Source organism: Zonotrichia leucophrys, chromosome 2 (genome assembly GCF_028769735.1).
Source record: "Zonotrichia leucophrys gambelii isolate GWCS_2022_RI chromosome 2, RI_Zleu_2.0, whole genome shotgun sequence".
Lineage (NCBI taxonomy): Eukaryota > Metazoa > Chordata > Aves > Passeriformes > Passerellidae > Zonotrichia > Zonotrichia leucophrys.
The window spans coordinates 152,872,477-152,885,532 of NC_088171.1; the positions used below are offsets into that span (position 1 = coordinate 152,872,477).

Consider the following 13,056-nt stretch of genomic DNA (forward strand, 5'->3'; position numbering starts at 1 on the left):
GAGCCCTGTCAGGAGCAGGAAATCCCAGCCAGGAGTCTGGCTGTATCCTACCCCAGCCCTCCCCATGATAAGAACAGCCCCAAACCCCTCTGTGCCTGCCCCAGAGCCCCATTCTGGCTGCCCCAGCCCCACCTGCATGCCAGGGGGAGGGGGGTCCCTGCGGACCAGCATGCTGAGCTCCTGGCTGTTGCAGAGCAGGGCGTTGACGGCCTCCTGGTGCGTGGCGTGGCGCAGGTCAGTGCCATTCACCTCCAGGATCCTGTCCCCGACGCGGAGCCCGCTGCGCGCCGCCAGCCCCCGCGGGATCACCTGCGGATGGACACAGCACACCCCTGACAAGGGCTGTCACCCTGACAAGGGCTGTCACCCTGCAGGAGGCTGTACAGATCACCTGCGGATGGACACAGCACACCTCCTGAGAAGGGCTGCCACCCTGACAAGGGCTGTCACCCTGCAGGAGGCTGTACAGATCACCTGCGGACACAGCACACCTCCTGAGAAGGGCTGCCACCCTCAGAAGGGCTGTCACCCTGAGAAGGGCTGTCACCCTGACAAGGGCTGCCCACCCTGAGAAGGGCTGTCACCCTGCAGGAGGCTGTACAGATCACCTGCGGATGGACACAGCACACCCCTGAGAAGGGCTGTCACCCTGACAAGGGCTGTCACCCTGACAAGGGCTGTCACCCTGCAGGAGGCTGTACAGATCACCTGCGGATGGACACAGCACACCCCTGAGAAGGGCTGCCACCCTGACAAGGGCTGTCACCCTGACAAGGGCTGTCACCCTGCAGGAGGCTGTACAGATCACCTGCGGACACAGCACACCTCCTGAGAAGGGCTGTCACCCTGACAAGGGCTGTCACCCTGCAGGAGGCTGTACAGATCACCTGCGGACACAGCACACCTCCTGAGAAGGGCTGCCACCCTCAGAAGGGCTGTTGTTGGGAATTTAGCTGCTAAGGACTGGAAAAGTACAAAACTGTGGCTAATTCCAAGTCCTGCACCTGTAAGATAGCATGTCCTTGAAGCCTAGCTGCAGTAGAATAACAAACAGTGAAAGAGACATGAGAAAAGAGAGATGTAACCCCTAAGGAATGAGGAAGAGTTGATGGTATAGTTTAACCAATAGATTGCTTAGCTTACAGAATATTCATAAGCTTATTACTGGCTGTATAAGTGTCTGATGCTCTCTTCAACAAACTGAACTTGCTTATCACTCATATTGAGTGTCTGAGTCTCCCCTCACCGACAAATGGCACGACCCCGGCAAAGGCCTCATCTCTGCGACAGGCTGTCACCCTGAGAAGGGCTGTCCACCCTGCAGGAGGCTGTACAGATCACCTGTGGACACAGCACATTCCCTGAGAAGGGCTGTCACCCTGACAAGGGCTGCCACCCTGCAGGAGCACACACTGTCTGCTTTGTGGTGCCCTGACCCCCAGGGCACCACTGACCTTGACCCTCATTCATGGAGAAAGTTTCCCGGACTTCAAGATAGACAAGAATCCAAAAAAGTGTGAAATAGATTATAGAGAGCAGTGTAGGTGTATCACTGGGTGAGAAATTGAGGTTTTGGGATTTTTAGTGTGTTGTGGATGGAAGCAAGGTGGAGGGCACAGGGTGTCATCCTGGGTTTCTTCTTCATGCTTCTTCTTCCTTCTCCATGGGTTTGGGTGGCATTTTGTAATTGGGCAGAAAAGTCCCCACTGGGGGCTCTTTGGGATCAGTTATTGGGTTAAAAGGGAAAGTAATCCAGGTGTCAGTTCTTAATTGGATAGTTTAGTCTTAAAAGACTTTGTAACAAGAGATTGTTGGCCATTCTGTGCCTTCTAATGAAAAACTGCTGAACTCACAGCAGTGAGACTGTTTTACTGATAAGAAATAATAAACACCTGAGTCTGAATATGAATTATTGTCTTCAATCTTCAGTCTTAGTGCCTTCAATCCAGCCCCAGAGAAACCCACGGCTGGTACTCCAACAGAATGTATAAAAAGCATGCATGCTGTAATAAAAACAGTTTGAAGCCTTCTGAGAATGGAGCGTGTTGCTTTGCATTGTGACTGTCTCAACCAGGACAGTCCTTCTCTCCTTGGAGATGTGATTGCGTGCCCAGGCATCCTCCAGCACCCTGCAGCCCTGATCTGACTCCTCTCTGCAGACAAAACTCCCCAAGAGGTGACACACTGGGAACACTGAAGAATGAAGTGGGATGTGCTTTCAAGTGCTATTCCATATGTTATTCCCATATTCCCAATTTAATCTGAGCCAACCCTGCGCCACTGTTGCCATTATTTTGCCTGTGAGTGTAACCAGGTCTGACAGCACCAGGATTGCTCCAGTCCTCACCCAGGGCTCTGCAGGGGCTTCTGAGAGCTGAACACACAACCAAACCTGAGCTCCTGGTGAAACAAAGGAGCCAGCAAGGAAAGGGTGAAATCTGTGAGCACGTGGGCAGCAGGGATGGTGGGAAAGAGTCAGTCAGGCTTTGAGAAGAGCAAATCCTGCCCCACTGACCTGCTGATGCACTGCAATAAAAACCATGGGCACACCAAGGGAGAGGCCTGGCAGGCATCACCCCCAGAACTCCAAACAGCCCTTAACAAGGTGTGAACCCAGCCACAGGTGTCAGTCAGGTTCAGCACCTCCAGGTGACAAGAGCAGTCAGGAAGCAGAAAGGGCTCTGCAGGGATGTCCTCTGCACCATCCCCATTCCCATGAGTGTGGAAGTGCAGGACTGTGAGGGAATGGGCTGCAGGCAGTGGCCAGGTGTGTGCAGCCCCTGTGTGGCATCACCACTGGAATGGGAATATGGAATCAAAGGATCAATGTGGATCCAAGGGCACTGGTCTGAGTGCAGCAGAGCAGCCACACACTGTCCCACCAGCACCTTCCCAGTAATGCCTGGCTTCCTACAATGCCAGCATCTTCCCAGGACTCACTAAAGCCAACCTGAACCCAGCAATTTCAAAAGCACACTGGGATCCCTCCAAAGGGGTCAGCACGGATTAGAAAGGTCTGAGGCTTTTACATGCCCTCAGATGGCTCCAGGAGCAGCACCTGCAGTACAAACTTCACACATCCCTCTCCCATGCCCTTATTTCACAAATCCATCCTGTACAGCCAGACTCACATCCAAATCCTTCACCTTAATGCCAACAACCAACAGCTCAGAACACGCAGGGCAGCTCTGCTGGGACTGTACCTTGGAGATGAAGACACCAGGCTCATGAATGCCAAAGGGATGGCTGGAGTGGTCACTGCCCCCGACGATGCTGAGGCCCAGGGGACCCCCTGCCTTCACCAGGTGAATTTCCTGAAGGGAACAAAAAGCAGTGTCAAAGGCCATGAAGGATGTCACCTACACACCACAATCACTGATAAACACAGAGTCAGGGCTGTTTTGGATGGGTAAGCACAGGGTGAACACCCATGGGACAAGGGGGTTCCCCATGTGGGACTCCACAACCTGGAGAGGAGCTGGTATGTGGCTCCAGGAGAGCTGGAGAGGGATTTTGGGCAAGGGCCTGGAGTGACACAGGGGGGAACAGGCTCTCCCTGAGAGTGGGCAGGGCTAGATGGGATATTGAAGAGAAATCCTTTCCTGTGAGGATGGGGTGACCCTGGTACAGGGTGCTCCAGAAGCTGTGGCTGCCCCGTCCCTGGAAGTTTTCAAGGCCAGGTTGGACAGGGCTAGAAGGAAGCTGGGATAGTGGAAGGTGTCCCTACCCATGACAGAGGGTGGATCTGGATTTCAGGTACCCTCCACCCCAATAACCCTCCAGGCCGGTCCTATCCCCACACCCATCATTTAGGGTTACACTGTGCTCACCTCGATGGGGTACTGATCCTCCAGCCCCAACAACCCTCCAGGCTGACCCCCACACCCATCTCTCAGGGTTACACCATGCCCCCCAAAGCCAAGGCCACCTCGATGGGGTACTGATCCTCCAGCCCCAATAACCCAGCAGGCTGACCCCCATCCCCATCCCCATTTCTCAGGATTACACCAAGCTCACCTCGATGGGGTACTGATCCTCCAGCCCCAATAACCCACCAGGCTGGTTCCCACCACAAGACCCATCTCTCAGGGTTACACCGTGCCCCCCAAGCCAAGCTCACCTCGATGGGGTACTGGTCCTCCAGCCCCTTGCTCAGGAGGTGGTTCCTGGCTGCATCCTCGGGCAGGCTCAGGCTGTCCCCGGGTCCCGGTGGCGGGGAGTGCATGCGGGCGCGGGGCGAGCCCCCCTCGCCGGGCTGCTCCTCTGCCCTGGCCTCTCTCTCCACCAGCAGCACGATGGTGGGGGAGGCCGCGGTAAGCAGCGCTACGGCCTGATCATGCCTGGCTTCTGTCATGTCTACCCCATTGATCTGGAACAAAGCCGGCGTCAGGGCCGAGCCCTGCGAGCCCTGTCCTGCTGCCACCTGTGCCCCAGAGCACCTCGGGGGCTCCCAGCTCCCTCTGACCTGGCAAAGGGGCACAGACACCTGGGAATCCCCACTGACCCCAGCTTCCTTCCTGCTCAGCTCTCCTGCCCCATTCCCCCATTCCCTGACACGGTGCTCCAGGGGCTCACACGGGCCAGGGGCGATGTTCCACCTGCCACAGCCAAACGTCTCCACGTGGGAGAGGCAAAACCAGCAATTCCAGCAGCAGTGCCATGACACAGGCACGTGCAGGAGCAGCTGCTGCTGTGTCACTGAGGCACCTGCCCTCATCTGTCACCCAAAGCCCTGACACAGACACCACGGGCAGGATTTGATGGCTGACAGGACCTGTCGCTGGTCACTGCCCCACTGGCTGCCCATGCTGAGAAGGGCATGGTAGCCAGCTCTAAGGCATTAAAAGTGACCCCAGATACAGAGAAATGTGAAAGGACAGAGAGCCTTTCCTACAAAATTAGGATTTAAAACTGCCTCCCTAGAAACTCAGAGGATGTGACTGCTTTCCATGGATGTACAAGGGGCAGAAACTGAGCTGAGAGAACACAGCCAGAGCAACAAAACCAGACAGGAAAAAGCTGAAAATCAAAAGGTGTCTAGTCATTAGGTTCTGGAAAAGCTTTTCAAAATGAACACATGAAAAAAGGAGCTGCAAGATGGGCTTTCCTCATCTCATGAAATAACAACATGACTGTAACAGCCACAGCAACTGGGCCTTGTAGGGCAGCTCCCCAGTGCCTGATCCCCAGAAATATTATTGTAACTCCCCAGCTTCTTCCCAGAGAGCAGGTTCTGGACTAGGCTGGCATGCAGGGCTTTGTCCAGACCCCCATGACCCTCCCAGCACCCTGTCCTACCCATGGCTGTGGGCACTGCTCTCCTCAGACAGCCCAGTGTCGCCTCTGCTGAGAGCATTGTCCCCAAAGGACAATTCTGGCACAAACCAGAAGGATGCCAGGGCAGCAGCTGGCACATGCCCATAGGGAGAGGAAGGATGAGAGGGGCCTGGGCACAGGACAGGGCACCAAGCAGGAAAGGAGACAAACGAACCACACAGGTGGTGCACAGCCCCTAAGAGAGTGCAGGTAACAGACACACGGCTCAGGCAGCCCAGATGGACCCTCAGAGAGTCACTGAAGGCAATCACACAAAGGAATCAGCACATGGATCCTCCTCAAAGAATCACCAAAAGCAATCACACAAAGGAATCAGCACATGGATACTCCTCAGAGAGCCACCAAAAGCAATCACACAAAGGAATCAGAGCATGGATCCTCCTCGAATCACCAAAAGCAATCAAAGGAATCAGCACATGGATCCTCAGAGAGTCACCAAAAGCAATCACACAAAGGAATCAGCACATGGATCCTCTCAAAGAGTCACCAAAAGCAATCACACAAAGGAATCCCCACATTAGAGGAGTGTGACCAGACCTGGCAACTAGTGTGCAGAAGAAATGGGGATTATGAGGGGCTGTCTCAGCACATCTCTTTCAGGAAAGGGCCAAGTGGCTGCAGGAAGCTTGAGGGAGGTGTTGTGGGGATATGCAGCACTTGTTATGGGACGTTCAGCAGAACAGGAAGAGGGCTGGAGGTGAGGAACAAGCACGGGGAAATAGAGGGGAGAACAGGAGGCTGCTGGTCAGTGCTGGTGTGGCCAAGCCCTGGGTCTGAGTGCACATCTGCTCTGCCTCTCCCCACATTCTGTATTTACTGGGCTAGCTCACTCTTTCGGGGCACATGTGCACAGCTGCTGGTAAAACTCAAGCTGGAACAGCCAACAAGCAGGAATCCAAAATGTGGGAAGACTCAAGAGGTGGCCCAGAGGCTGGATGAGAGGCTTGGGTGTGACCAGAGAGCCTGGGAGCCCTGTTTGCTGGAGCAGAGGCTGGATGAGAGGCTTGGGTGTGACCAGAGTGCCTGGGAGCCCTGTTTGCTGGAGCAGAGGCTGGAGAGCTGCAGGCAGCAGCCCTGACTGGGCTGAGTGATGGAGGGAGGGAGGATTTGTGCCATCCCCCAGCAAGCTGAACCCTGATGAGCCAGAGGCAGCACCAGGCTGTGCTGCTGCCCTGTGAGCACCACCTGTGCTCAGGTGTGCACCTGCAAGGGCACTGCCCTGTCTTGCTCCCATGCTCATCTGGGACCAGCTGTGTCTGTCCCGTGTTCCACATCTGGAGTCTGGGACCAGCTGTGTCTGCCCCGTGTTCCACATCTGGAGCCTGCACTTTGCCCTGCTGATGGCTGAGCTGGAGCAGGGAAAGCAGCAGCCAGCAGAGTGTGCAGGGGACTGGGAAGGGAGGATTCCTGGGGTCCTCTGATGGTTAACAAAGGCAACACCCAGCAGAGACTTGGCTCTTTGGTTCTATCACCACATCTGTCTCAAATGTAACAGCCCCTGGAGCATTTCACCCAGTAACTCTCCCCTGCCTGGAATCCTGGTGGCCACACAGCTTTTGTGGCAGGTGATTTTCCATGGCCTTTACCTAGCTGGAGAGCAAGGCCAGCCATGCAGCATGGCCCTCTAAGTGCCATGGGGAAGGGAAAGTTCCAGGGAATGATATTATTCTCTGTGTGCCAGGGAATTATATTATCCTGGCAAGTCTCTAAGGGGTCACACTGCATCATTAGGACTGCACGTGTCACCCACCACTATCCTACATCTCTCAAATTTTTTTGCAATTTTCTTCCCAGTCCCCAAAAAATCAGCTCCCAGTCCTGCACCCTCCCTGCTGGATTCCCATCCCACAGCTCCAGCTCTGCAGCACCCCCCAGCAGTCCCTGTCCGGAGTCTTCTCCCCCAGAATGAGTCCCAAGAGACACTGGAACACAGGGAATGAGTGACAGTCACTGGGCCATGTTGAGGGGTGTTAATTCAGGTGGGACCCAGCTGGGCTCCTCAACCCCTGTGCTCAAAGCTCCCCTAAGAAAGGCAAAGGTGCAATCTCAGTTCTTCTCCTGAAGAAAAGTCCAGGAGGATTTAGAGCACAGGGGAAGAGCAGGAAGCTCTGTGCTGTATTTATTTTCTTAAGAAAACAGAATTCTTTGGCAAAGTGAGAGCTGAGCATGACCAGGAGAGGACAGCTTTGGAAATGGGCCCTGTCCCCAGTGAGGTCCTCTCCTTCCCCATGCAGATACAGGCAACCTGCACCCACATCCTAGACAACATGGCATCGTGGAAGAGTTCCAATAAAAAAGGAAAACTGCTGCTTCCAAAGAGTGTGGGAAGTAGGCTTGGAAGTCCTGGGAGTGCTCTCCTGAAAGGTGACATGTTCCTGCACTCCTCAGAGGTGAGCATGGGATCTGAGCTTCAGCTGGTGCTCAGCACCAAACCTCTATGATGGTCACACACACACCTGAGCACAGGAACTGAGGGGAACATGCTGGGGATGTCAGGAATAATGACCAAATCCCCATGGTCACACAGGAACTGAGGGTGTCAGGAATAATGACCAAACCTCCAAACCTCCATGGTCACACACAGCCCAGCACAGGAACTGAGGGTGTCAGGAATAATGACCAAACCTCCAAGGTCACACACAGCACAGGAACTGAGGGGTGTCAGGAATAATGACCAAATCCCCATGGTCACACAGGAACTGAGACGTGTCAGGAATAATGACCAAACCCCCATGGTCACACACAGCACAGGAACTGAGGGGTGTCAGGAATAATGACCAAACCTCCAAACCCCCATGGTCACACACAGCACAGGAACTGAGGGGTGTCAGGAATAATGACCAAACCTCCAAACCCCCATGGTCACACAGGAACTGAGGGGTGTCAGGAATAATAACCAAACCTCCATGGTCACACACAGCACAGGGAACTGAGGGGTGTCAGGAATAATGACCAAACCTCCATGGTCACACACAGCACAGGAACTGAGGGGTGTCAGGAATAATGACCAAACCTCCATGGTCACACACAGCACAGGAACTGAGGGTGTCAGGAATAATGACCAAACCTCCATGGTCACACACAGCACAGGGAACTGAGGGGTGTCAGGAATAATGACCAAACCTCCATGGTCACACACAGCACAGGAACTGAGGGGTGTCAGGAATAATGACCAAACCTCCATGGTCACACACAGCACAGGAACTGAGGGTGTCAGGAATAATGACCAAACCTCCATGGTCACACACAGCACAGGAACTGAGGGTGTCAGGAATAATGACCAAATCCCCATGGTCACACACACCTGAGCACAGGGAACTGAGGGGTGTCAGGAATAATGACCAAACCTCCATGGTCACACACACCTGAGCACAGGTAGCCAAGGGACTCCACTGGGGGTGACAGGAATAATGACAGCAGCACCTCAGCCACATCCAAATCCAGCAGAGGCCGCAGCTCTGTGAGCCCTGAACTCACACATCCCATGAGGAATCCATGCAAGCTATTACCAGGGAATTGGATCTGCTTTTCCTATGAAGCTGCCCATGGATATAAATAGAGCCAGTGAAGCAGGGTGGGGGCAGGTTTGACTTTTGAATCTGTTCTAAGGTTTTGTGTCTCCTTTTTCCACAGGTCAAGCAAACCAATCCCAAATGATGGGCCTCAGTACTGCCTCTGTACCATGGAGCATCAAACCATGAGCAAATCCAAAATAATCTGGCATTAATCAGGGTCAGGGCTCGATTCTGGTTTAAGCACTGGGAGGGGGTGAGAGATGCCATACCACTTCAAGCTTGCTGCCAAGTGTCAGACCTGCCCTAAAACGTTGTGCCTGAGCAAACCCAAGCCAGCCCCAGCCCAGGGATAGAGCAGACAGAAGCCAGCACTGACGAGGCTGTATCAGTGCTTACTCACGCCAGCGCTGTGCTCTCACCACAGCAGCTGGGCAGAAACCACCACCAGCACCAGGAGCTGGAGCTTCCCAGAGGCAGCATGCAGCGAGGGAGGAGGGTCAGGAGGCTGAGGAAGGCTCCCGCAGGAGGGGAGTGAGGAGCAGGAGGCAGAGACACAGGTGAGAGCAGTGAGATCCGCAGCGACAGCACGGCAGGGCCGGAGCTCCATGTGAGGCAGGGAAGCACTGGGGTACCCCTGCCCTACTCCACAGCACCTGTGGGCAGCTCCCTCCACCCCACTGTGCCCCATGGTGCTCCCCACAGCACCCCTGGGCAGCTCCCTGTGGCCCAAGGGGCTCCCCCTCCCCGTGGCAGAGCCCCCCAGGCTGGGCAGTGCTGCTGTGTCCCCTCCCTCCATGCCATCCCTTGGGGAAAGGGCAGGTGTAACTGCACCCAGCCCCAGACAGGGCAGACCCACCCACATTAACCGCTCTCCCAGCAGGCTCAGAGCTGAAGAAAGGAGCCCAAAGTGCAGCTCCAGGGGCAGAGGAGCAGCCCCTGCCCGGCACTCACCGAGATGACTCTGTCCCCGACGCGCAGGATCCCGTCCCGGTGCGCGGCCCCACCGTCTGCAATCCGGGAGATGAAGATGCCCTGCAGCACAGGCACAGGGTCACAGCAGCCCGGGCTGTCCCCAGACCCAGGCAGCTCTCAGTGCTCCCCCCTGCCCTGACCCTCCACACAAACCCTCTGCTCCCAGAGCCCCTGGCAGCAAATCCTGCCGGGGCCCAGGGCCTGGAATCTGTGCCAGGAGGGCAGCAGTGGGATTGGATGTCACTGGCACGGATTCAGAGCCACAGCCACCCTCCTATAAAAAAGACAGAGAGGGACTTGGACACGGGCCTGGAGTGACAGCACAAGGGGAATGGCTTCCCACTGCCAGAGGGCAGGGACGGATGGGATACTGGGCAGGAATATTGCCCTGTGAGGGTGTGAGGCCCTGGCACAGGGTGCCCAGAGCAGCTGTGGCTGCCCCTAGATCTGTGCCTAAGGCCAGGCTGGATGGGACATTGGGCAGGAATTGTTCCCTGGCAGGGTGGTTTGGCCCTGGCACGGGGAGCCCAGAGCAGCTGTGGATCCCTGGCAGTGCCTGAAGCCAGGCTAGATGGGACATTGGGAATGAGGAATTGTTCCCTTTGAGGGTGGTTTGGCCCTGGCACACGGTGCCCAGAGCAGCTGTGGATCCCTGGCAGTGCCTGAAGCCAGGCTAGATGGGACATTGGGAATGAGGAATTGTTCCCTTTGAGGGTGGTTTGGCCCTGGCACACGGTGCCCAGAGCAGCTGTGGCTGCCCCTGCATCCCTGCAAATGTTGAAGGCCATGGTGGGCAGGACTTGGAGCAAACAGGCACAGCGGAACCTGCCCACCACAAGGTGAGGTTTAAGGTCCCTCCAAATGCAAACCATTCCAGAATTCCGTGATCCTCTGACTTTAGAGCACCCAGCCCAGCAGCCCATGGCCAGGCTGCCCTGTTGCATGCCCGGGGATGAGGATTTGGGTCCCAGGGCCCAGACTGACTGTGTCCCCAGCCCGGTAGGGCATGGAGCCCTTGCTCAGAGCAGCTGTGGCTGCTCCTGGATCCCTGGCAGTGCCTGAGGCCAGGCTGGATGGGACATTGGGAATAAGGAATTGTTCCCTTTGAGGGTGGTTTGGCCCTGGCACAGAGCAGCTGTGGCTGTCCCTGGATCCCTGCAAGTGTTGAAGGCCATGGTCATGGGAGCAAACTGGCACAGCGGAACCTGCTCACCACAAGGTGAGGTTTAAGGTCCCTTCAAACCCTGCCCAGCAGCTCAGGGCCAGGCTGCCCTGCTGCACGCCCAGGAATGCGGATCTGGGTCCCAGGGACGAGGATCTGGGGTCCCCAGGGATGAGGATTTTGGAACCCCAGGGACAAGGATCTAGGGTCCCCAGGGATGAGGATTTTGGAACCCCAGGGACGAGGATCTGGGGTCCCCAGGGACGAGGATCTGGGGTCCCCAGGGCCCGGACTGACCGTGTCCCCAGCCCGGTAGGGCGTGGAGCCCTTGCCGCCGGCGATGCTGAAGCCCAGCCCCTTCTCGTTGCGCATGAGGCAGGTGGAGAAGCGCTCGGCGGCCGCCTCGGGGCCCTCGGGGAAGCGCAGCCCCCCGCGCCGCTCCCGCGGGCTGTAGTCGTCCTCGGGCCGCAGCGGGGTCACCGTGATGGCGTTCTCGGGCTCCACCATCCGCTCCCGCAGCACCGTCATGGACACCGAGCTGCCCGAGCCCCGCAGCGCCTCCACCGCCACGTGGTGCTCGGCACAGTGCAGCGACACGCCGTTCACCTGGGCACGGAGAGACAGACAGACAGACAGACTGCTGTGGGACAGAGCCCAACAAACACACATGTGCAGGGACACGCCATTCACCTGGGCACGGAGAGACAGACAGACTGCTGTGAGACAGAGCCCTGACCAACACACACAGCCCTGACCAACCTCACACAGTGCAGCAACACTGCAGCTGTTCACCTGGGCACGGGGGGAGAGAGAGACTGCTGTGAGACTGAGCCCTGACCAACACACACAGTGACATGCCGTTCACCTGGGCAGGGAGAGAGACAGACAGTGTGCTGTGAGACTGAGACAGAGCCCAAACACAGCCCTGACCAACACACACAGTGCAGGGACACGCCGTTCACCTGGGCACAGGGGGAGAGAGACAGACAGACTGCCATGAGACACACAGTCCAACAAACACAGTCCTGACCAATGCACAGCCTGCCCTGACACAGAGCTGAGCCACACACACAGCACCACACAGAGCCTTGACCTCACATACAGCCCAATCTCACACAGTGCAGGGACATGCCGTTCACCTGGGCAGGGAGAGACAGCGTGCCCTGACACAGAGCCCAAAAAACACAGCCCTGACCAACACAGGGACCTGACCTCATAACCAGCCCAGCCTCACACACAGCGCAGGGACATGCCATTCACCTGGGCATGGGGAGAGACAGTGTGTCCTGACACAGAGCCCCGACCTCACACAGAGCCTTAACCAACACAGAGTTCACCCTGACACAGAGCCCTGACTTCAAACACAGCCTCACCTCACACCCAGTGTCCACTCACAGCCAGCCCCAATCCCACACTCAGCGTCCCCTCACACCCATCCCAAGCCCAACCACTGCTGCCTGAGGGAGCTGGCCCAGCCCCTCACACCCCACCTGGCCCTGTCCCACAGGTGTGCCCAGACCTCTGGGAGGTTTTACTGACTTCCCACAGCACCTGCAACCTGTCCCAGGCCAGGCCAGCCAAGGAAAGGCCATTCCAGAGGAATTCCTTCCCCACAGAGAGTCCTGAATTCCCTACACCTGTATCATCCCCAGAGGTAACACCCCAGACAGATAACCCCATACAGAACCATCTCCACCAACAAAATTCAGCACAATTCAGCACAACTCAGGCTGAGTTCCCCTTCCAGGAGGGCCATGGAGCTGCTCAGAGCCCTGGAAACACCCAGAGCTGTCAGTGTCACAGAGCCCCATGTGTCAGTGTGACAGTCCCTCGGTGTGGGGATGTCAGATCATCCCCAGGGTGGCACAAAAGGGAGAACATTGGATCAGCCCAGCAGCCTGGGCTGGTGGAAGGTGTTCCTGCCCATGGCAGGGGTGAAATGAGATGAGCTTTAATGTCCCCTCCCACCCAAACAATCCCCATGGCTGGCTCCCTGGGTAAGAAGTTATTTACAGGGTTCACTTTTGCTCTGCCCAGGTATGTGTTCTTTTATTGTATTTACTCCCACCT

General features: G+C 56.3%; 1 protein-coding gene across 16 annotated transcripts in view; it reads right to left on the reverse strand.

The window, feature by feature from the left end:
* The window catches only part of SCRIB (scribble planar cell polarity protein), a 134,452-nt gene that overhangs the window by 54,948 nt on the left and 66,448 nt on the right, over positions 1–13,056 (reverse strand). For all 16 annotated transcript variants that reach the window (XM_064706832.1, XM_064706822.1, XM_064706828.1 and 13 more), the window contains 5 exons: positions 11,284–11,592; positions 9,804–9,884; positions 4,121–4,369; positions 3,204–3,314; positions 133–309 (listed from right to left, as the gene is read on the reverse strand). In XM_064706832.1, the coding sequence (XP_064562902.1) occupies positions 133–309; positions 3,204–3,314; positions 4,121–4,369; positions 9,804–9,884; positions 11,284–11,592 (927 nt within the window). The remainder of the gene's footprint in view (positions 1–132; positions 310–3,203; positions 3,315–4,120; positions 4,370–9,803; positions 9,885–11,283; positions 11,593–13,056) is intronic.